Source organism: Schistocerca serialis, chromosome 2 (genome assembly GCF_023864345.2).
Source record: "Schistocerca serialis cubense isolate TAMUIC-IGC-003099 chromosome 2, iqSchSeri2.2, whole genome shotgun sequence".
NCBI classification, from domain to species: Eukaryota; Metazoa; Arthropoda; class Insecta; order Orthoptera; family Acrididae; genus Schistocerca; species Schistocerca serialis.
Window position 1 is genome coordinate 401,243,314 of NC_064639.1, and position 25,789 is coordinate 401,269,102.

Consider the following 25,789-nt stretch of genomic DNA (forward strand, 5'->3'; position numbering starts at 1 on the left):
GCACATCTCAAGCACGCAGTCCCACAGGTTCACCAGGCAGGTGGGTCAGTTGTTTTCTGGCTAGAATCACAACTACGGGCGAGTTGAGGGCTGTGCAGCATTCGGACAGGGACCTCAATGTATACTCTAGCACTACAGCCAACATTTTGACAATGGACTCATATTTCACCCACCTCTTGAACATTTTACTCCAGTATGTAAGGATCTAGAGAATGAAATGGCTTGTGGTTATCTTCTGACATGAAACTGACTGAGCAGGCTTGGGGTCAGTCAAGACTTGCTCAGCATCATCACTAGAACCCTCTTCACATACTGGGTGACATCAGAATGGCTACTGTCCAAGAGTGGGACAATCTTGAGCCGCAATGTCTCGACATAATTGTGGACAGCAAGCCATGGACGATTCAAGCGTGTTCCACCACATTGGAACAATATGGTGTTGAATGTCATCAAGAAGCCAGTTTTTGTTTCACAGATACAAACTTTCAAAACATTGTCTAAGGCTTATTCTCTCATTCCCCAGACCCCTTGAGTCTCAGACACACACACACACACACACACACACACACACACACACACACACACAGTCTCTGGCTAGTGAAGCCAGACTGTGAGCAGCAGCGCACGATAGAAGAAGCAAGCCATATGTGTCGAATATTAAAACTTCAGAAAACCGTCATTAGAAATATGCACAATGTAGGGCGAAGAAAATCATGTCACCCACTCCTAAAAAGTCTAAGTATATTAAGTGTTCCCTCACTATACATATAAGAGCTGATTATCTTTGTACACAGTAACCCCTTATTTATTTGTAGCAAATCTTTTTCAACATGATTACAACACCATAAATCAAAATAATTTTGTGCTACCCACCCACTATTTGAAACTTTATGCTCAAACTCCACATTATACGGGTTTGAAAATTTATAACAAAGTGAAAGGAAGAGAATTGCTCAGCAAAAATTTAGAAACACTGAAAAAAATCCTTATATGAGAAACTAGTGCAGAAATGTTACTATTCAGTAGAAGAATTAGGACTGTTAATCTTAAAAGTCTGTTACTTCTGCAGAAAAATTATTAATTGCTTAATTAAGTAATTATTCAGTACTGTATATTATATTACTGGTATTATAATGAAAAATGTAAACCAGTTTTTGTGTTTTGACGAGTCTCCTGTACTTTAAGTCAATGGCTCGAAATTGTATGTTATGAGACAATAAACTTCTACTTCTGAGTGATGGAGAGAAGGAAGATGCTGGGACGGCGAGGGGGAAGTGGAAGGGGAGGGATAACAGGATAGGGGCGGGGGACGGTAAAGGCTGCTTGTGGGAGTGTGCAGGGATGAGATGGAGAAGAGGGTAGGGCAGCTAGGTGCTGTCGGCAAGTTAGGAGGAGGAACGGGGGTGCATGGGTGATGAGGCAGCAGAAAAGGAGAGAAGTAAAAAGACTATGGGTGTGTTGGTGGAACAGAGGTTTGTGTAATGGTGAAATGGGAACAGGGAAGGGTCTAGATGGGTAAGGACAATGACTAATGAAGGTTGAGGCCATGAGGGTTACAGGAATGTAGGATATACTGCAGGGAAAGTTCCGACCTACGCAGTTAAGAAAAGCTCTTGTTGGTGGGAAAGATCCAGATGGGACAGGCTGCAAAGCAGTCACTGAAATGAGGAACATCCTGTTGAGCAGTCCGCTCAGCAGCAGGGTGGTCCTTGTTTCTTGGCCAGTTTGTCAGTGACTAGTCATGTGAACAGACAACTTGTTGGTTATAATGGCCACATTGAATGCAGCACAGTGGTTGCAGCTTAGCTTATCGATCATATGACTGGCTTCACAGATAGCCCTGCATTTGATGGGACAGATGACGCTTGGACGGGACTGGGGTAGGTGGTGGTGGAATGATATATGGGATAGGTCTTGCATCTAAGTCTATTACAGGGATACGAGCCCAGAGGCATGCGATTGGGAGCAGGGAGGGGTAGGGATGAACAAGGACAATGTGTAGGAAGGATAGTGAATACGACATTCCTCACTTCAAGGTACAATGAAAGGTAGTCAAAACCCTGGTGGAGAACATAATTCAGTTGCTCCAGTCCTGGGTGGTACTGAGTCATGAGGGGAATGCTCCTCTGTGGCCAGATGATGGGACTTTAGGAAGTGGTGGTAGGTGAGAGGAGATATAATGAATTGGAGATCTGTTTTTGTACAAGGTTGTCACCCAGTAACTATGGTCTGTGAAGGCCTCACTGAGACCCTTGGTATATTTTTAGAGGGACCACTCAGGACTTCTCCGTATGGAATGGGTGGAAGCTGTCTAAGTGAACATATTGCTTGTGGTCAGTAGGTTTTATATGGACGGAGGTACTGATGTAGCCATCTTTGAGGTGGAGGTCAACATCCAGGAAGGTGGCTTGTTGGGTTGAGTAGGACCAGGTGAAGCAAATGGCAGGGAAGGTGTTGAGGTTCTGGAGAAATGTGGATAGGGTGTCCTCACCCTTGATCCACATCACGAAAAAGTCATCAATGAATCTGAACCATTCTGGGTGTTTATTAAGGATTCCTCTAGATGGCCCATGAATAGGTCAGCATACGATGGTGCCACGTGGGAGCCCAAAGCCATACCCTGGAATTGTTTGCAGGTAATGCCTTCAAAGGAGAAGTAACTGTGGGTGAGAATATTGTTGGTCATGGAGATTTGGAAGGAGGTTTTAGGTTTAGAATCTGTTGGGCATTGAAAATGGCAGTGTTCTATAGCAGTAAGAATGTGAAGTGTAAAGGGAGATGGCATCAACAGTGACAAGCAAGGCACCTTGTGGTAAAGGAACAGGAACTGTGGAGAATTGATGGAAGAAATGGTTGGTATCTTTTATATAGGAGGGTAGGTTGCGGGTAATAGGCTTAAGATGTTGGTGTATGAGAGCAGAGATTCCCTCCGTGGGGGCACAGAAACTGGCCACAATGGGGCATACGAGTGGTTGGGTTTACGGACTTTAGGAATCATGCAGAAGGTAGGAGTGCAGGGAGTGGTAGGGGTGAGGAGAGTGATGGACTTATGGAAGAGGTTCTAGAATGGGCCTAAGGATTCGAAGAGACTGGAGACCCTGTTGGATTTCCGGAAAAGGGTCCCTGTGGTATGGTTTGTAGGTGAATGAATCTGGTAGCTGACAGAGTCCTTCTGCCAGGTAATCCTTGCAGTTCAAAAGAACAATGGTGGAGCCTTTGTCAGCATGTAGGATTATAAGGTCAGGGTCAGTTTTTAGGTGGTGGATTGCGATTCTTTCTGTGAATGTAAGGTTAGTTTGCATGTTGAAGGATATGAGGAATGATGGTGAGGCCAGGTTTGAGGTTAAGAAATTCTGGAAAGTTAACAGGAGTGATGTGGGGGCAGTGGGGGTGGATCACAGTTGGATGGAGGAATGAACTAATTTGGGCAGGGTTCAACATTGTCCTTTGGTTGAGTCTGATTGGTAGTGTTGATGGCAAGAAAATGTTTCCACTGTGAGGTTGCAAGAAAGAGAGAACGCCTTTAACAAGTCCCACATGACTGAATTTGAGAGTGGGGTAAAATGTGAAGCCTTTGGAAAAGACTGATGCTTCTGCAGTGCTAAGGCTTTTGGAAGAAAGGTTCATGACTGTGTTTCAGGTCCATTTGGGTTCTGGATTCTGTATGGTGGTGGGAGGGAGTTTTTGAGGGCGGGGTACATGTAGTAGGTCTGCGAGAGGGAGATGTGTGGGAGGTTTGTAGGTGGTTGTAGAGGTGGTGGATAGTGGCAGTCCAAGGCAGGACTATAAAGTGAACAGGGTGGAGAGGGCTTTTGAGGTGGTGTTGTGGATTTTGCTCCAGGTCGGGGGGGGGGGGGGGGGGGGGGGGGGGCAAGAGTTTCAATGTGTGATACGAGATCCTGGAATTTGGGATTGAATAGCAGGATAATTTTGCTGATAGAGAGAGCTACTGCAAGGAAGTTTGGGCCTGATTGATATGGTTTTGTAGGACTATGTTGGTGAGGGTTAAGAACTGGTGGAATCTGAACAGATGTAGATCACTGTGGAAGGATAGGTGGCAGCAGGAGATTGGTAATTTGATAGTAAGGCCATTTGGGGGGATTCCATGAGCCAAGCAACAATGCAGGAATAGTATGTGGAACTGGGTTCTGGCTAGGGATAAGGAAACTTTTCTGTACTGACGCAGATAAAAGGAACAAGGATCATGGTGCTGGATAAAAATGCATAAAAATAGGTAAATAACATACAAATATGCCTGAACAAATTCACAAAAATACACCCAAAACGTGAGAAAAATCTTGAAAAGGATGAAACAGATTAAGTAAGGGGAAACAAGATGAAATCTGAGGAAGTAAGCCGATAACAAAAGGCAAAAACCAACTGAAATTGGCTTGAATGCACAAAGAGATCAAAGAAAAAAATAAAATAAAAAGATTGTAATGTGGGTGGATAAGTGTGAAAAAGAGGAACAGATGTGACTAGATTAGATGAAGTTAATAGGTGCAGACTGGAACAGAGAGGAGAAAGGGTGGAGGGGGGGGGGGGCTTGGTGGGTGGGGCAGAAGTTCATGTGGCACAGGAAGGTACAACAAATAATATGCAAAAATACTCGGAGTGACATAGGAAGAGTGATGAATTTGAAGGTACTGGTATAGGATACATGATAACGGCAGGAGTGATGTGGGACATGAGATGCTGCACCAACAATCAGTGCGGTCTTGCTGAGGTCTCTTATGCATGGCCAAGATGGTTCATATGGTGTGGCTTGTAAGCAGAGCATGCAGTTCGGTTTGCAAGGTAACAAGAGAAAAATACGAAAGAAGAGACACTGAGTATAGTAATGCATTAGAAAATAGTAACATGGGAAAACAGTACTGGATTACAGGATGAAAGAAAAGCCTTCAGGCAGAATCAAACAATGGAAAACCCAGCACTGAATGTAAACACTATTATGAAAAGGATAGTTGCTACTGACCACATAGCAGAGATACTGAGTTGCACATAGGTACAATAAAAAGACCGTCAGAAAGTGAGTTTTCGGCCAATTAGGCCTTCGTCGGAAATACATAACACACATACACACACACACACACACACACACGGCCACAGTCACTAGCTGCTGAAGCCAAACAGTGAGCAGCAGTGCATGATGGGAGAAGCAACTGAGTGGTGGGGATAAGGAGGCTGGGATGGGGAGGGGGAGGGATAGCAGGATAGGGGCAAGGGATGGTAAAGTGCGGCTTGTGGGATAGTACAGGGACGAGGTGGAGAGAGGGTAGGGCAGCAAGGTGCAATCAGGAGGTTAATAGGAGGGGCATGAGGGAGGGGGGGGGGGGGGGGGGAGTAATGGAAAAGGAAAGAAGTAAAAAGACTGAGTGTGTTGGTGGGATAGAGGATTAAGTGGTGCTGGAATGTGAATAGAGAAGGTTCTAGACGAGTAAGGACAATGACTAGCAAATATATATAGGAAGATGGTATCGTACCATCTTCCTACAGATAAGGCTTACCAGCCAATGATCTTCTTCAGTGCGAATGCACTCACATTGCTCAAACTGTTACGAGAATCGGTAGATTGACTGCCACAAGTAATGAGTATAGTGGGCAGTGGCACTACAATGTAGTGTGTGGACAGTAATTTGGAAATGTGGGTCTCGTGGGGAGCGTGCTGAAGATAAATCCCTATAGTTGCATTATCCTCTGTGTCCATGTTGGCTCAGTCGGATAGAGCATCTGCCATGCAAGCAGGAGATCCCGGGTTCGAGTCCTGGTTGGGGCACACATTTTCAACTGTCCCCGTCGATATTTATCAATGCCCGTGAGCAGCTAATGGTCTGTCTTTCATTGTAATTTCATGACTAACAAAGGTTGAGGCCAGGAGGGTTATGGGAACATAGGATATTAATTTTAAGGGTTCCCCTGAAGATACTTCCCAAGGGAGTAGGAGAAACTGATCAACAGAAAGTTCTTTACTTCAGTCTTAAATTCCAATACATTATGCACAAGACATTTGAGTATCTTACTCCTGCGTATCAAACATGTTATGGTGCCCAGTATCTACCTTACGTCAAATTTTTGTGATTAATTTTAATAGTGCTCTATAGGTGGCATCAAAAGACTTTATGTCTCATGAATTTCCATTCACACAAGAGAACTTTTTTGGACACTAGTTTCTGAAAGTAGGTAAGGAAATACTGGTTACTTAATAAGGTTGGTTTTTGCACCTTTCAAGAAGCACATTTGTAGAATGAAAAACTACATTCTGTACCTATTCACAGAAGTTGTTGCAGTTGCAAAAAGCTAACACTGTCATGAAAATTCAACAGCATCCAAAAGTTTGTCAGTAAGTGCTCCTAGGGAAAACATGCATACTTGGAAGTAAACTCTAAATTAGTTTAGAACAAAACACTATAATTACTGGTACCTGCATGTGTAAGTAAGGCTCTGCATGTAGAGCTAACTGCTTTCTTTGTCTGTTCCTCACTCAGTCCAAAAATTAGCCCTCTGAGTCAGTATTAAGGCAAAATATTAAACAAAAAATAAACTAAAAAAATTTCAATTTTTGAGGTCATGAGATGCAGATGTGCATCTAGAAAAGTATGATAAAATGCTAAGCCTCACACACACACACACACACACACACACACACACACACACACACACACAGGAGAGAGAGAGAGAGAGAGAGAGAGAGAGAGAGAGAGAGAGAGAGAGAGAAAGGGGGGGGGGGAGAGGGGGAGAGAGAGAGAGAGAGAGAGAGAGAGAGAGAGAGAGAGAGAGAGAGAATGTGCCCAAGTACCAGCTCGTCAGTGCTAATGAAGAACTTAATACAAATGTTCAGCGCTGTATAATTCTTTTCTACATGTCTCTCTGCTAATTAGTGAATTTTCTATTTTGTGAGCAGTGATCTATCATCATACACGTGATTATATGCTATTGTAGAGAACTGGTTGTCTTTCACTTTATTTCAGTTTCTTGGTAGAATTATGTTAAAAGAAGATACCTGTTTAAAATAATACTATTTGCACACTCACATAAACTCATTACAGTACAGATATATAACTCAAGCATTTGAAAGAAATATATGTTAATTAACAAAATGGAAAGAAACAGTAACGATAAGTTAAACAATATAGCCACCTAAAAAGTCTATGGTATTTTCTGTATCCGGAGAAAAATTTTCACTCAGTGCAGCTGAAAAAACATTTTCAAAACAAATTTTTAGAAAATACTATTTTCAGTAACTTGTAAGTATACATCTCAGTGTTAAAGAAACATAATAAACAGCACAATGACAGGGAGGTAATCAACCACAGCTTGCTGATGCTAAAAGTACTTAGAGGCCCGCCACAAGACTTCTTACCAGTAGGTTCAATAAATACACGGGTATTATGTAAATATTCTGTGAACTAAAATGGAAATCCCTGGAAAGAAGATATTCTTTTTGCAAAATACTATTGAGAAACTATAGAGAATCAGCATTTATGACAGAATGCAGAATGGTTCTCCCATCACCAATGTTTATCTCACGTAAGGACCACGAAGAAGAATAAGAGAAATCAAACATTGTACAGAAGTTTACAGGCAATCATTTATGCCCCTCACTCCACTTGTGAGTGGAACAGGAAAGGGAACAACCAGCAGTAGTACAAGATATCCTTGCCATACACCATATGGTGGCTTACAGAATATGTATGTAGAACTACACTGATCAGCTGGTACGTCTGCCTTCGGCACATACAACAGCAGCGATGTGTTGTGGCATGGAGGCAATGAGGCCTTGGTAGGTGACTGGAGGGAATTGGCACAGCATCTACACACACAAGTCACCTAATTACTGTAAGTTCCAGGTAGGGGGGCGATGAGCTTTGACACCACATTCAATCACATCCCAGATGTATTTGATGGGGTTCAGATCTGATGGGCTGGAGGAGAGCACATCAAGTGCAACTTGCCGCTGTGTTCTCGAACCACTCCATCACACTTGTGGCCTTGTGACACGGTGCATTAACTTGTTGAAAAATACCACTGCTATCAGGAAACATGATCGTCTTGAAGGGATGTAAGTCATCTGCAAGCAGTGTATGATACTCCTTGGCTGTCATGGTGCCTTGCATGAGCTCCACTGGACCTATGGATGCCCACATGAATGTTCCCCAGAGCATAACGGAGCTGCCGCCAGCTAGTCTCTGGGCCGCAGTGGCAGGTGTAAAGCAGTTGTTCCCCTGCAAGACTAATGCCTTCCCATCAGCATCTCTACTCTGCATATCAGACTATGCAATGCTCTGCCGCTGTGTCAATGGTCACACGCTCATTTCAGTTGTAGTTGCCGATGTCACGGTGTTAAGGATGGTACATGCACGGGTCATCGGCTGTGGAGGCCCATCGTTAGGAGTGATCGGTGCACTATGTGTTCGGACACTTTTTGTACTCTGCTCACCATTAAAGCCCGATTTTAGTTTCGCCACAGTTCACCACCTGTCCTGTTTTACCAGTCTGCTCAGTCAACAATGCCGACACCTGTAATGAGGGGTGGCTGCCCAACCCCATGATGTACGGATGTGGTTTCACCACGTAATGAAGACACTCCCCACAGCACTCCTTGAACACCTGAAAAGTTGTGCAGTTTCTGAAACGTTTGTGCTAAACCTCTCGGCCATCATAATCTGTCCGTGGGCTAACTCAGATATATCGCACACCTTCTCCTTTCTACACACAGACAGTACGCTAACTGATACTAAATGCACTGTGCATTTGTCTGACTAGCAGTCCTTCCTTCCCACGTGATGCTGCTGTTGTCTGGATGGGTTTATATCGATTGCAGGTCGGGGGTCATAATGTTCTGGCTGATCAGTATATATTCCGTGGACAATAAGTGTCATGTTGTAACAGGACATCATTAAATAGCAATCTACATTATTCCATTTGATAGTAAGCAGTAGTGAGTTTAGAGAAGTCTGACTAAGACGCACTAGTGACAGCTGTTCTCTTTACCAACAGTGTCCTATGATCATGGGTCATAGCTTGTTGATACCAAACAACTTACTTTTTTACAGTTTTCATAACCACCCATAAACATAACCTCTTTAGTTGTAATGAAGAGACGTAGCATCTATCCTTCATCACTTTCTTAATTTTCAGTTGATGGAAATGATTCCCAGTATTTCAGAGTTCTGTAGATTCTGTTAAATATACATGCACATGCACACACCTACCCACACAGATGTATGTTAATACAAACAGAAATATAAATTATATAATACCCCATTCCATGCTAGAACTGAGCTATGAATTACAAAAACTTAATGCTACGTATGCTGGACTTTTAAAAAGAAATGCAAAAGGATACAAGTTCACTATATCATATGGCCCTCTAATATATTTTGATTCTCGTGCGCCACTTGAAATTATGACATTCTGAAATAAAAGAAAATAATTGTAAGAACAGCTTTCATACCAACTTTGAAAACTAGATTCCACCATAGTCTCCATTTTATATGTTAATAAGATAAACTGCTCTTAACTGCTACACAATTAGCAGAGTAGTTAATAATATCTACTTTGCCCTTCTTGTTTTTACTTTTAAGAGTATAGAGGAACTCTGAGAGTAAAAGGATTACATATGGCTCAATCATAAAACAGTAATTTGTACAGCAGCATTCAGTGACATAATATAATGTAAATGCAGCTGATAAATTACTATTCCTAGTACTTGTGCTAGAATAAAAATTACACCATTAAACTGTTAATTACCACAAGCTGACTTTTCAATAATCACTCAACATGAATAGATGTTTCCAGTTATTTGTCATACATGAACAGATCAATATACACTTTAATTCACTGAAAATAAAATATTTTAATTTCTAATTGTATTCTTCATTTAACACAAAAACTGAAACAAAAAAATATACCTACCATGTAAAGTGGCTAATAATTCATTTAAAAAACCAAAATGGATTAAGCAACATGACTTGGATTGCACACGTTTTTAAGGAGCAATCTGTCATTGGTGAATAGGAAAATCTTTTGCAGCCAAGATAGCTCTGTGTTTTATTTTAATCAAAAATGACTGGTTTCGACAGAATCATGCAGAGTTTTTCCTGTGACATGCTTGCGTCACAAATGGGCCTTCTATGGTGCACCTCCACTCCTGGGCACGCAATTAGTGCAATGCATATTTTATATGTTCTTTTTATATGTTTGACAAGCCAACATGATGTCATTTCCTATGAGTGGGAAGTGTTCTCATTGTAACGGTGACATAAATGCATGTTGATAAGAATTTTCCGAAGATACAATGATAGCAGCAAGATTTTGATGAACCAATCATGGTGAAATAAAATAAAATACCAAGTGATCTTGGCCACAGAAAATTTTCCTATTCAACATGAGTTAGTGTTTCCATTTTTACAAACTCACAAACTCATTTCATATGAATGGTGGGTTGTTTTTTCTGATTATACCACTACTGAGAGAACATTAAACCCTACACTGCAACTGCTCAGCAGCCAAAACTAGTAGTCTCCCAGATACCTTCCTTAACCTTTTACATACTGAGTAATCTGTAATTAAACTTTCAGTTTTTACATCCTAAGGCCACTTGATAACTCTGAGGTATCAGAAAATATTTTCAGAAAATTAAATATCTTTAATCCATTGTAAAAGACTTAAAACATTAACAATATAATGCGTGCAACTCAAAATTAATTTATTTATTTTGTTTACATCTCTGACCAATGACGTTTTATTCTGGGGAAAAAAAATTTCAAGCTTGTGAGGGGTTGTTACTTTGGGAGTAACTTCCACGTAAAATTTAGCATTCACAGTTTGTCCAGAAGGCACAACCTTCCATTGAACCACACCACAAAGGGTCAAAAAAGCAAATGAGCACAGTTTTGACCCTTGACTTGCTCATGTTGGCTTGCTTCGGACACGGGGAATTGGTGGTGTGCCACTCAACGCTCTGGCGTTTGGTCTCCAGGTCGTACACAAAACACCAGGACTCGTCACCGGTAATTACATTGTGAAGAAAATTTAGGCTTTCTTGGACACAGTTCAGAATTACCTAGCAAATTTGCACATGATTCAGTTTTTGTTCGTCACTTAGGATTTTTGGCACAAACTTAGAGCACACCTTTTGCATGGCCAAATGCTCAGTAACAAATTTTTCGGATGATACCGTACAACATCCCCAACTCATCAACGGTCAGACAAATGTTTAAGTGCCAGTCGGGGTGCAGGAGTGCCTTCACTTTGGCCACATTTTCATCAATCCTTGAAGCTGATGACCAGCACGCCGGTCATCTTCGATGAGCTCCATCCCCTTCCGGAACAGCTTGTGCCACTCTAACACTGTTGACCGTCTCAGGGCAGCATCCTCATAAGTGTTCTTAATTATTCTGAGGGTCTCAGTTGCGGTTTTCCCCGAGTTTCATGCAGAATTTGACGGCATAGCTCTGCTCGAGATTTTTCTCTATCTTGAAATGTGACTGCACTACTGAACGAAGGATCACAAAAACTGACGTGCTCTCTCTTTGCTTCCCTGCAGGCGACTGGAAAAAATATCGGTCTCTCCGGAAGGCTCCACACTATCACATACACGCAGTCCAACCCTCTCCATTGCTCCATTCGTACTACAGAAATTCAGCCCTACTACTTAGTGATCACACCCTGTAGATATGGTGTTATTGTGGATTAGATGGGATGAAGAGGGAAAGAGACAATGGGAACTGGAAAAAGATAACAGGTAATAAGCAAAAGGAGAAAGCAACAGAAATCACATTTGAGGTTCTCGTTACAAATCAATTTCACTTATTACCTGAAATAGGAGAGGAGCCTCAAACAGTTTTTGAGCAAAGTAGAGTACCACTGGCACTTAGCAACAAGTTTAAGGTTACGTCGGTACAAAATTCAAGTAGAAAGAAAAAGAGTCCTGCTGCTAGCTTCTGTCGTGGAAGAGGTACAGGCCAAATGCTACTGTTAAGCTAGGTGTAGACTACCAGGTCACAAGCATCATGAAACATAGTGCCAAATTTAGCCAGGTGACAGAACATACGGTGTTTTGTGTAGAGATTTTGATGAAGTGGAAAATTCTGAAGTGTCTTTCTAAACACCACGTAACCACAGGGATAGAAAAGTTAAATATCTGGGATTATAGACTAGTGTCATTTTTGTGTAGTGTGAACATGGAAAAAAGAGGAGTTGCAACATATGTAAAAGTTGGACACAACCTCAAAAAACATTGAAACAAGCAGCTGTGGTGTAGATCAGCAACTACAAGAATGCACTTTTGAGTTGTTATTGCAGAACATTTCTTGTGTACTTTTAACAGTCTATAGATACCGTCTAGGAAACTTCCAGCTTTTTATGTTAATGACTTACCACTTAACATTTAACAAGCAGAATTGGTAGTTTTTGCACACGATACTAGTGTTGTAATAAAATCCCTTAAAGAGAAAAAACAAAAGAAGAGATTGCAAATGATGTTTTCCATAGAATTAGTAAGTGGTTCTCAGAAAATGGACTATCCCTAAATTTTGGAAAAAACACATTGTATTCAGTTCTGTACAACAATTACAGTCATATCAATAATTGGTGTAGCATATGAACAGGAGTCAGTAAATGGGGTAGAATGCTCCAAGTTTTTAGGTGCATAAACTGCCGAAAACTTGAAGTGAAAGGAGCATATTACTATGCTTCTCAAACAATTAAGTTCAGCCACTTTTGCCCTTTGTATAATCACTAATCTTGGAAACAAATGAATTAACCTCCTGTATGATGTATGTGAGAGGTTGATGTATGTGTGAGTTGCGTTTGCATGAGTGTGTATGTGTGTGTTTGTCGCCTAATTTTGACAAGGCCTTATTGGCCGAAAACTATATTTGAGACAGTCTTTTTGTTGTGCCTAAATGCGACTCAGCATTTCCGCTATATGGTGAGTAGCAACTCTCCTTTTCAAAATACTGTTACATTCCATCCTGGATTTTCCATTGCTTGAATTAACCTCCTGACATATTTTGCATCCTTCCACTCAACAATATCTTACAGAATAATTTTCTGGGTTAACTCATCACTTAGAAAGAAAGTATTGATCGTACAAAAGTGAGCAGTAATAGAAATATGTAATGTTCACGCACAAACATTATAAAGGTACCTCTTCAAGGGGAGAGGCTTCAAACTGCACTATCACAATACCTATATTTACTAATGAAATTCATCATAAATAATCTATCACAATTTGAGGAGAACAGTGATATCCATACCTATAACACTAAAGGAAGAAACGACATTTATTATCCTTTGTTAAAGCTGTCAGCAGCTCAGAAGAAATCAATATACAGCAATAAAAAATTTTAGTCACTTGCCCAGTACCACAAAATGTCTGACAGGTAGCAAAGCAAGTACACATATCCTGTAAACTGGCTGCTCCACTTCATAACTATGAGAACTCCAGATACATTATTGAGCTACCTATCACACAAGAAAAAACAGTTAGTAGTTTGTGGAGATCTCAACACACATTTCTTAAAAGATTCTTACAGGAGAAATTAACTGAATCAGTATTTGGTCATTTCAATCTTCCAACTTGTATGCAGCAAGATAGCAGGATCCTAACTGGTAACACTTTTTAAAGGCAGTGCTCAGGCTAAAACAATTAATGTGTACCAAGTACAAGAGGCCCTAAACATCATATGTACAATAATACTAGGACAAAGCATGGATGACTACTACACATTGTGCCAACAAACTTATAATATATGGGAGAGTAAGTGGATACATACGTATCATGGGAGCTGAAGTTGGGAGGTGAACAACTATGCCAGGTGAAGCTTAAGACTGTACAGCAAATGTACACCAAAGACCTCAAGTAGGGTCAAAATATACTGCTCTGTGTCACTAAACATTTCATTTATAAAAAGAGAATGTATGTATATTTTATAAAATATGAAGAAGTAACAAAATCTAATGTAAAACTTACAACAATATGGAAAGGACAGATTGTTACTCTTTACACAAAGCAGACGTCCAGTCACATGCAGGCAATCTGAAAAAGTATGCTAGAACTGTTCAGCTTTCAGACTGTTTTAGTGTGCAAAAACAACTAAGTATATGCACCCATGTCAGAACACTAAGAGAAAAAAGGAGTTAAAAGCAAGTGCACCTTAAGCCCAACTGACAAAAGGAAAGACAGCTAAAAAGAAGGACTTCCCCTCAGAAAAAGGTCCATAAAATACACTTTAGAGACAATGGATGTCCTGAACTAAGCATTAAATGTCGTTTGCCATATTGCTACGATGAATAAAAAGTAAAACATGGTCAACAGCCCACGCGTCATTCATTAAAACAGCCGACAACTGAGACACAAACATAAATTACAATGTAAGTGGTTAAAAAAGGGCATTCAGTCAGGAAATGGCAAGCTGCCAAAGGTTGATGACAATGAGAAAGAGTGGTGGGGGATCACCACTTACCAAATAGCAATGGCTAAAATCACAGTAGCCAATATGCAACTTAGCTAAAATAATTTACTCGCAGCGAGAGGGCCAAGAGGAGGTCGGCCAAGCTGCTGGGAGAGGTTCAATTCCTCGGAGCTCATTTCCATGAAGGGAACACCAGTGGTGTTGCCAAAGTGACAGATGGCAACATGGAAGATCATCGGAAGGAATGGAAGAACTAGGAGACTGCAGCCTTGGCAGTAGTGTCAGCGGCCTTGTTTCCCATCAGACCGATGTGATGAGGGACCACATAAACATCACAGTGGCTCCATCAAGAGTGAGCAAGTGGAAGCTTTCTTGGACCCATTGCATCGCGGGATGGACGGTGTACAGCATACAGATGCTCTGAAGAGCACTGAGAGAGTCGAAGCAAATTACACAATCTGAAAGCCTGTGTCGCCTGAGAGATGGTGAAGAGCTCCGCTGTAAATACTGAGCAGTGTTCCAGAAACCGATACTGAAATGACAAAGGCACACCCGACACCACGGTCAGTCTAAGAACCAGCAATGTACCCAAAGGTACTATCGCGAATTCCTGTGCAAAAGTTGAGAGACATATGGTGATAGAGCGAGTCTGTAGTAGTGTTCTTAGGAAGCGAATGAAGTCTAAGCTGAACATGGGCCACTGCATGAAGCCAAGTTGGTGAAGGGCTCATACCCATCAGGTAAGTGGCAGGTAGTGTCAAGTTAACCCTTTCACAGGAGCATTTTTTGTAGCAACTCAGTGAAGATAATTTTTTTGCTATCCTATTAGAATTGTGAACAACTTACTATGTAAATTTTTTGATAATTTTATTTTTGTGATTTAGGATAAAAAACTATGGTAGTACATATATCACCACAGCACCTTTGTGAGGTATTAAAACTGCGGTGGTAAATGGATTTCCACTTCCCTTTTGTGACTTTTTATGTGTTGCCATTATATTACACATAAAAAAATTAATGAACAGTGTTTTCGGTTTTTATTTTATGTTTTCTTTTACTTTATTTTAAAAATATTTGTTACCAATATTAAAGTTTACTTACCAAAATGTGAAAACAATCCTAGAAACTTTATCAAACAAATGTATGAGCTGATACAGATAACAATGGATGTATATGGGAGAAGCGAAGCAATGTACTCTGACAACAGAAGTGATCGCATGACAAACAGAGATTGATTGATTAATTGTTGTAGCAGTTTTCACACACCTGGTGCAGTGTACTACCAACAGATGTCAGGCGTTGACAGAGGTGTTAAGATGTATTCCCAAAAGCTTTGGGACATACCTAAGTTGGTTGTTCAAGTGCTTCCCAAGGACCACAAATGAGAGATTCCAGAAGCTACTTTGGCGGTAATCATAGTATACTTCCCAAGCCCCTCCCAGAAACTACTTTGGTGGTAACCATACTTCCCAATAACCATTAAAATACCGTTGTTTGGTGAGATATATGCTTTCCACAGTCCTAAAGGCTATATTTCACAATAAACAGAAACTACAGCTGGTGCAGTGGACTGCCATTAAATGCCAGTAGTGTACAGAAGTGGTAACACAAATTCCCATAAATGCTGTACAGAAATACATATAGTGGGAAATATATCCCCTACAGCCCATGAATGGGTTAAGCTGCCAGAGCAATAGCCAAAAGCGAACCAGAAGGTAACAGAGAAGAGGTATGTGCCCCATACTGGCGGTCAAAGGAGTTGTTGAAGAAGGAGGCAAGGGTGGATGGCCAGGCATGGCAGACAAATGGCATGCGTTTCCACTGAGGAAAACATCACATCAGTATGACAATGGTAGTTTGGCAGCTTCTGCATACAGACTCTCAACCAGGCTACTGTAAAAATCACCAGTGGCCGAACAGATGCCACAATGGTGGATTGTATTTAGATGGCATAAGATGGACAGATGTCTAGATGGGTAAACAAAACACCCATAGTCTAGTTTCGATCACACAAGGAGGAGGAGGAGGATATTAGTGTTTAACGTCCCGTCGACAACGAGGTCATTAGAGATGGAGCGCAAGCACGGGTGAGGGAAGGATGGAGAAGGAAATCGGCCGTGCCCTTTCAAAGGAACCATCCCGGCATTTGCCTGAAGCGATTTAGGGAAATCACGGAAAACCCAAATCAGGATGGCCGGAGACGGGATTGAACCGTCGATCACACAAGGGATTGGTACTGTTAGGCGTCGCTCATACTAAGGCGACATAAGATAAGTGATATGTAATAAGAAATATATTGTGACGATACATTGCTAGGAAGGTTCATGACAGCGGGCGATAAATCGGTGTGACATGGGCAATAAAAATGTGGTGTGAACACAAGTCTCATTACTTCAGTTACATATAAGAGCTCAAGTGAGGAAGACATTGTAGTGGCTTATTGGCTCAGGCATAGGATGAGAAAAAGGAAATACTGGGCACATCCCTACAATCTTACAAACGTGCACCACAGCTCAGCTCAGCTCTTGTTTCTCGAGAGCTGTCACAACATGAATCAAAATTCAGCGAGTGTTATCGAATGAATCCTGAAAACTTCAATTTTCTGAAGTGCCTAGTGTCACAAACCCTTGAAAAGAAAAAAGATACACACTTCAGGAAGGCTATTTCTCCAGATGAAAAACTTCTGATTACTATAAGGTAAACAGAAATAAATGTAAACAGTAGTATTAATGAAATTGAGAAGTTTTATTTTTATAGTGGTTAATAATATTTTACAAATTGTACCAATTAGTTTCACTTTCTTGTGGCAATGGGGTAATCGGATTGAGTCCCGAAGTCAATGCAATATTGCTCACGTCAGACTGAGTTTGTGAGATGTCATTATGGGATGATGAACTCAAAGTAGAAGGACTGAAACCAGCTGAAACACTGGATTCCACATTCTATTCTTTGTCTTCTTCCAACAACTTATGTAAAAAGATACGTTGTTTTTATTTTGAAAATCCTCCTCTGATGCATGCTAAGATTTTTCAGATCAGGTAAAAGAGAAAGTAGGAAATGCTGATCAGCATCTTCGTCACTTTTATTAGCAGATTTTTTCATTTTCATCTATTCTATAAAAGCATCGTCGACTTGGTCTTTTACCTTTTGTTTTTCGTGTGTTTCACTTGAGCTTTTACAAGAGGGTTTTTCAAGTAATTGGGCGGAAGAAGCTTTGTCAGGCATTTTCTCTTCAACAAATGTGTCGCTTTTATCGTTTTGAGTAATACTGGACTCCTCTACTCCTGTATGTTCAACACGAAGATTGCTGGACGTATTTCCTCCTTTCAAATATGGTTGCAGAAAAGCTCAATGCTTAGTCAAATAATAAGTTTTCTTTGAGTTCTGGTTAGCACCAGACTTTGGTGGTCTCAGCGAATGCACATATGCTGTTCTGATATTCTTCCATTGCTCTCGACAGTTCTTTTCTGAGACAAGATTTTAAAAAGTAGACATCAACAGGATTTATTTAAAAATTTTGTTTGATAAAATGAAAACACAGTGAGACTTATGCAACAATTTATTATTTAAAACCCTCAATTTAGTTAACATATATGTTATAGCTCTAATTTTGTTTTAATTGTAGTGTCAAACTTGTTGAAAACAAAGAAAAAAATTTTTTGTAACTTTTTCTGGTATCTAGCTACTGGAAGCAGTTTTCAGGACCTTTCCTTGCAATGTTACAGAGGTAAATCAAATGTCAGTTACATTGTTCATTTGACTTGTGCTGCTATATGGTCTCACAATTGCTGATATGCCACAACCAATGGAGGAAACTTGGAGGCAAATATCAAAACATTATTATGAGTTATAGAATTTACCAAACTGTATTGGTTCTCTCAATGGCAAACATTTCTGCATTCAGTGTTCCCCAAATACTGGGTCCACAATTATAATTATAAAAGATTCTTTTCAACAATTCTAATGGCTTTGTCTGACGCAGATGGAATGTTCACCGCAACAGAGGTTGGAGACTATGGACAGAATAGTGACGGTGCTGTGTTCCACAAATCAACACTTGGAGAATTATTGCACAGTAATAAATTGAGAAAACCCGAAGCAACTCCCTAGCCGGGTGAGGCAAATGACAATCCTTTTCTGTTCTACTTTGTGGCAGATGAATCATTCCCTCTCTAGCATTATATAATGTGGCCCTTTCCAAAAAGAGTTTTAAATGATGCGAGAAGAATATTCAACTTTCGACTATTGAGAGGCAGAAAAAGTGTGGAATTCAGGTTTGGAATGCTAACCTCAACATTTCGTCTTTGACCAACCAATTTATACCAACAGAAGTAATGCTGTGCAGACTATTAAGGCAGCATGTGTGGTTCATAATTTTATACGCAGACGAGAAGGCCAATCGTATGTTCCACAACAATTGAATAAGTGTTCTGTGATACCAGCATTACCAGATAAAAGTGCTTTCAGTCAAAGCAATAATTTGAATGAAGCAAATCGCTTATGAAATAAACTAGGTGAATACTTTCTGAAACCAACTGGTGGAATCCCTACACAATGGAGATGTGCAGGTTTACAAGACCAAGCCATTTAGTACAACAAATTCTATATATACCTGTAAACAGTTCAAATTAAAATTAAAAAATATGAAAATATAAAATAAAACAGTTGGGCATACTTTATTATTTGTTAATTTAAAATAATGTTAAGTTCTTAAATTTATCATGTTAATGAAAATTTAATTTGAAGGAACATTTTTGTAAATGAATTATACTTAATCTTTGAAATATAATTGAATTACTTATTTCGTGTGAGGATTTCAAAATATTTACAATATGAGTTAATAATATTACAATTTAATTACTTATTTGTCTTTTACGTAATAAATAAATAAATCATGCACTTACCTTCTTTTATTTCTGATGAAATTTCCCTCCATGTGGCATTCATCATATCTGTCTTACTGTATGCGGCAATGGAATAATTCCAGATGCACTAACAAGCTTTCACTAAATTAATGAAATGAAGTACAGATTGTCTTCTCTTCTTCCCATCACGTTAACAGCTCGAAATATCGTACACTACTAATTGCCACAGAGACCGGCAAGCGGCACTCGGAGAGACATGTCACTTACGATATGTCGCACAATTGCGCCGCTGTGAACCTTTTCTATCGCCACCCTTTAGATTTCAAGTATCTGTCCATTCGGGTGATGTATTGTAGGTCGCTTTGATATATCGCTTATCTTATATCACCTTAGTATGAACGGTGCCTTACAGCATAAAGTAAAGAGCTGGCATTCCAGTCAGAAATGGCAGAATAGAGAAGGCTGTGAGAGGAAGTCAGCCAATTGCACGCTGACCGGATCTCCCTCTAAGATGACAACGTGACGGCAGCAGCCCCTAGGTGAAGAGGACATAAGTGCATGCATGACTGGTTGCAGCCCAGTTCAGGAGTAGCTTCAAGACTAGTGACTTGTGCAGCAGCGGCAGGACTGTTTATACTGCAAAACATTGCTTATTTTGCATGTTGCCCTTTGCTTGTGACACATCTGTGTAACAAAAAGTTAAGTATTGGAACTGCTCCTTTTGTAATAAAACTCATTAATACGATTTGCTTGAATTGTTGTCTAGTGATCGGAGAAAGCAAGTTTCCTAGACACCTCATATTTGAGGACTAGACAGGATTTAACATTTGGCGATGAGAGGTCGACAGATCCCATAGCAGCAACCCAGTGTCTTACAGTGTTTTTGCTAATCAGTGTTTTCAGGTAGGCATTGCAGAAATTTTCTTTACTTTTGTGTTTATTTTTATTGCTTGCATTTTCTGTTTATTGCATTTGTCTATTCCAAGATGAACAACCCACCTCACCCACCCCTGCTCAAGCACTGCCTTTTCGCCAGTCCAGTGAACAAGAAGAGGAATGGCTCGAGTAGTTGCAACAGTATGAAGCCCATGTAATTGCTCACAACGTACCAGGTACTGTGAAACTACATTACTTTTTGTCCACAGTAGGAAGTGCAGTATTTTGCCTCATTCAGAAATTATTCCCTAACACCATTACACGTGAACTTTCCTATGATCACATTGTAGATTCGCTGACTAACTATTATGAACAACAAGTGTATGTGGTGGCAGCTAGGACCAATTCTTTTGTTGAAAGAAAAAGCCAGAACAAACTTATCATAAATAGGTAACAGATTTCCAGGGTATGGCAAGGAAATGCAAATTCAAATGCCCTTTTGGTGCTTTATATTCAGATATTATGCTGCATGATGCGATCATGGACAATGTACCTGATGTCAGACTTAGAGAAAAGATTTTGAAACAATCAGATTTATCATTTCAGCACATAGTGCAAATTCTAGATCAGTGTGATTCAGGTGCTACAGGCACCGATTAATATGAGTGACCATCGATTTGTCGGGTTGAGTTGGACCTTGCTTAAAACTGGCCCAATAGGCAGCAACAGCCCGACTCGCGACACCACGTAAACAGTGGCGAACAGAATTAAGTTGTGCCCTCAGTGCTATTCATGGCACGAACACCGAGACTGCCCATCCCAACAAGTGCAGTGTTACACTTGTGGTAAGAAAGGTCACGTATAATCCAGTTGTTTTCAACAGAACTAACACAAGAATTCTGCCCACTCACAAAAATCTAGTCACGAGACCCATGTAATCAATGCAGCGTATTCAAAGCCTGCTGCAGGCATTAGCAAAACTAGCAAGTGAACAGTTTCTTCAGTGATACGCCAGTCTAACAAATTTTTTGTTCATTTGCATATTGGTGAAAAACGTATGAAATTTAAACTGGACATGGGTGCCCCTGTTACATATGAACTGTTAGGCTCCCCACGCCCATCTAAAACTAGCACGCACCTGACAGCTTATAATGGACAAGACATTCCCGTTCTCGGAAAATGTACTTTGCATGCCATGCGTGGCTCGCATATACAAACTGTGACTTTCACTGTGCTACAATCATGCGATTGTGAGAACATCTTCGGCCTTGATTTGTTTGGATTTAACATTCAGGACAATGTGTTATCAGTGACTGCATTCAAAGCTAAAGACAGTGTAGCTAACTTGCTGAAACAATTCCCTGAACTCTTTTCTGATGGTTTAGGCACACATATCACTATAAAAGACAATGCTCAGTTGAAATTTTGCCGGGCCACAACTGTTCCCATTGCATTACGGAACAAAGTTGCTGCTGAACTTAAAGAATTGCAAGATAGCGGGGCTATTGCACCTATACAAGCTAGTCAATGGGCAAGTCCACTGGTTTTATTCCCCCAATATTCAGGTCACATTCGCCTTTGTGTTGACTTTACGTCTACAGTCAACCCACATACTGTGATTGATCCTTAACCACTGCCACGCCCAAAGTATCTCATGGAAAGATTAGACGCTGGTCTCTACTATTCAAAAATTGATTGTGTGGCGCATATCTTCAGGTACCACAAGATGAAGAATCTCACAGCGTATGTGTTGTGAACAATCATATTGGCTTGTCTGAATATTGTTTTTGCCTTTTGGCAGTACTTTCGCAGCCGTCATTTTTCAATGGTATTTAGAACAGCTGACTCCTCAAGTACCAAACTGACCCAACTATTTTGAGGATATTGCCGCAACAGGTCTTACAGCTGAAGAACACATTGCAAATTTGCATGCTTTGTTTCATGTGTTATCTGATGAAAGACTAAAGTGCAGACTGGACAAGTGTGATTTTTTTAAACCCGAGTTGCACTATCTTGGTCAGGCTATAAATAGTCAAGGTGTACATCCTCTTCAGTCAATTTGTTAGCCATATGTGACCTCCCAGTTCCTTGCAATGTCATAGAATTGCTGTCAGTCTTGGGCAAAATGAACTATTATATTTGGTTCATACCAAATGCTGCACAGATCACTGCTCCATTGCATTGCTTGTGTCCCAAGAATGTTCCCTTTGTTTGGACAGATGAGTGCAAAGAAACTTTTTAAAAACTTAAAGATGCATTGCTCGGTGATTGATGCTTGGTTCACTTTGATCCTCACAAACTAGTTGTGTTGCAAGTTGACACTTCCTCACATGGAATTGGTGCAGTGGTTTCGCAGATTTGGTGATAAAGACAGGCCTACTGCTTTCACATGAAATGTGTGTCCAAAGCTCTGTGCAGTTATTCACAAATAGAGAAAGAGGCATTGGCTATTGTGTATGGTGCCACCAAATTCCACCACTATTTGTATGAGAGAAAATTCTACAGTAATGGATAACAAGCCATTGCAGTCCCTGTTTCATCCAACGAAGCCATTTCCTGTACGAACTGCCCAAAAATTGCAAAGAAGGGCTTTGTTATAGTTTCAATAACAGTACAAGATTGTGTATCGTCCGACAGCTCAACATAGTAATGTAGACACACTTTCTTGTCTTGCAACTGGCCCTGATACAGACTTTGACGCTTCTGTTGTATCTTGTTGTCACATCGATGCTCACGATTCTGAATTGCTTCAATCCTTTCCTCTGAAAATTGTACAGGCCACGGAAGCTGATTCAGATTTGAACATTTTGCTAAAACACCTTCACACAGCTTGGCCTCGCTCATTACATAGCATAAAGAACTCTGTAATGCGTCACTATTTTGCACATTGACATAGCCTCACTATATAGCAAGGTGAGATTCTAGTTCAAAATGACAGTGGACAGTCACATGTGTTGATCCCCAAAGTTTTGCAGAAATAAGTGTTGCAGTTACTTCACCAAGGACACTGAAAGGTTTGCTTGTGCAAAACAGTTAGCACGTTGACACTGTATTTGGTAGGGTATGGACACCCAAATAGAACAGATGATATCACAGTGTCACGCTTGGCCCAAGTCGCAATCACCGTGGCAACGTGTGCACATAGACTTTGCGGGATCTGTTTGAAACACTCGTCGGTTAATTTGTGGTAGACTCTTACAGCAAGTTTCCTTTTGCTGTGTCAGTGAGCCCGACAACGTCACATAGCACAAATCAGGCATTGTTCTTTATTTTTTGCCTCGAAGGTCTGTGTGAAGCCATAGTGTTGGACAATGGCCTTCAGTTCACGTCAAATGAATTTAAAACATTTTGTGAACGCAGAGGCATACAGCATCTAACTAGTGCAGTGTTCCATCCACAGTCAACCCAAAGTAGAACATTTTGTGAGAACCTTCATGCAGCAGATGGCCAAACTTCACACCACACACACCAGTGATCAAGCACTGCAACTGTTTCTCACCTCCTATCGTTCGCATCCAGGAGATGGAGCATCGGTGGCACAATTGCTTCACGGCCGCCGCCATCAGACACTGTTCCACCTTCCTCAGCAACCAGTGCCGAAGGAAGGCCGCAAGTATCATTTTGCGTCACATGATATTGTGTTTTACATGGTTTTTAGCGGCAGCAGACGGTGAGCAAGAGGCAAAATCCTTCATTGACTTGGCGCATGCATGTATCTCATTTCAGGCCCAGATGGATTGCAGTGCCACCATCACAATCAAATTTGCCACTGTCATGTGCACGGTGATCCTTCTGTATCTCCTCCACAAGATTCACAGATACTGAGGACAGCACAGCCACAGCAGCTGCTAGAGGGTGGCAGCACGACACTGCAGGATGACGCCATGGAGACGGAGCCTTCGTCTCCTCCACCTCCTCTCATCCTACTGATGGAGCTGGACCCGCCCACGCCACAGCACCAAAACCTTCTACATCTTGTTATAAGCCTCAGGAGGTGGACATGTACCCTTCTGGATGTTTCCCAGAGGCTGTTTCCACCAGAGCGAAGGCCAGATGGTGGAGTACGACTTGAAGTCTGACGTCCCCTGCAGCCACAGCTTCCAGTCCATTACGGCATCCACGCTCCTGCCTCCCCTCCTGTTGTCGTGCTCTTTATATGATGATGATCCGTCACTATGGGGGGGTTACGGCATAAAGTCGAGCATCAGCACACCAGTACACCAGCCAGGAACGACAGAACAGAGAAGGCTGTGAGAAGAAGTCAACCAATCGCACGCTGATCGGACCTCCCTCCAGGACGACAATGTGACAGCAACGCCCCTAGGTGAAGAGGAGATAAGCGCCACATCCGACTGGTTGCGGCCACATTCAAGAGCAGCTTCAAGACTAGTGATTTATATAGCAGCAACTTAGAATTGTTTATACTGAAGAATATTGCTTATTTTGCATGTTGCCCTTTTCACGCGACATGTGTAAAGCAAAGTTAAATATGGTAATTGCTCATTTTGTAATAAAACTCATTAATATGATTTGCTTGAATTGTTGGCTAGCGATCCGAGAAAGCGGGTTTCCTAGACACCTCATATTTGAAAGCTATCAAGCTTAGAAAGCTACCAATTGTGTTTACATGTAGGTGGGGTAGGGGTCAGAAAATAGGTGGGGCAGGGGTCAGCAAATGGATAGTACACGTGTCAGAGAGAACAAACCACTTGAGATGACGGGCAAGCTGGGCAGTGCATAAAGATAGGTCCAAATGGGAACAGGAGTCCGAAAGGAATGTGGGTGCTTGTCTTAAGGCAGATGGAGTGAAGTTGGTTGAGAAGGTCGGCCAAGAGGATTACCTCTGTGACAGATTCTGGGAGAGCGCCAAAGGGGATGGTGTGCATGGAAGTCTGTCCTGGTGACACTGAATGATGGAAGGATGTAGGTGGTACAAAGAGAAAAGGTGAAGAGAGGAAGGAAAATATGGACTGCAACAGCTTGCAGCCGGGTGTTCAGTGAGATGGTTTAACTATGAACATAATTCTGGATGAGCAGCATGACTTCCACATGAGATGGAATGCTATCCTTGGGGTGGGGAATGGGGTGGGGGGGGATGGTAAAATTGTATCAGAAAGAAACGCGAGATGTCAAAGTGGTCATGAGGATGCAATTTAGTTTCCTGGAGGCAGAGATCAAGTGGATGCTATGATTCCAAGAGCAGCCGTAATTCCTCCTTGTTGGATCTAAGACTGTGAATGTGTCATTGGGGGTGGGGGGTGGGGAGTCATGATGGGGAAGGGGAGGGGGGAAAAATGAAGGGGTGTCACCTCAGCAGTTGCCAAGTGCCAACTTTTAAAGACTCTCTGCTACAGGGCGCAGAGGCTGGAGGAACCTACTCCATGGGATCTACAGAGGCATCTGTGTTCTCTCGGCTGGTCTGTAGATTCCACATGTGCACCAGCGACATGGAGGTCGGCTGGATGAGGGTATCACATGGCGACATTGATGAAGATGATATCCAAGTTGACGAAGGAGAAGACCATTTGCCTTTGTTGGATTTCTTGGAGTCTTTGCAGTTGTCAGATGAAGATTCAGAATTTTTTTTTGGCTGGAGGGGCATAAAATGCGTTCGCGTGAGTATTCTTT

The 25,789-nt window shown here is 41.3% G+C and overlaps 1 protein-coding gene across 2 annotated transcripts in view; it reads right to left on the minus strand.

Annotated features, from left to right (window-relative positions):
* The window catches only part of LOC126457233 (ribonuclease P protein subunit p30), a 78,463-nt gene that overhangs the window by 7,342 nt on the left and 45,332 nt on the right, over nucleotides 1–25,789 (minus strand). For both annotated transcript variants that reach the window (XM_050093363.1, XM_050093362.1), the window contains 2 exons: nucleotides 9,347–9,414; nucleotides 6,422–6,501 (listed from right to left, as the gene is read on the minus strand). In XM_050093363.1, coding sequence (XP_049949320.1) covers nucleotides 6,422–6,501; nucleotides 9,347–9,414 — 148 coding nt within the window. The remainder of the gene's footprint in view (nucleotides 1–6,421; nucleotides 6,502–9,346; nucleotides 9,415–25,789) is intronic.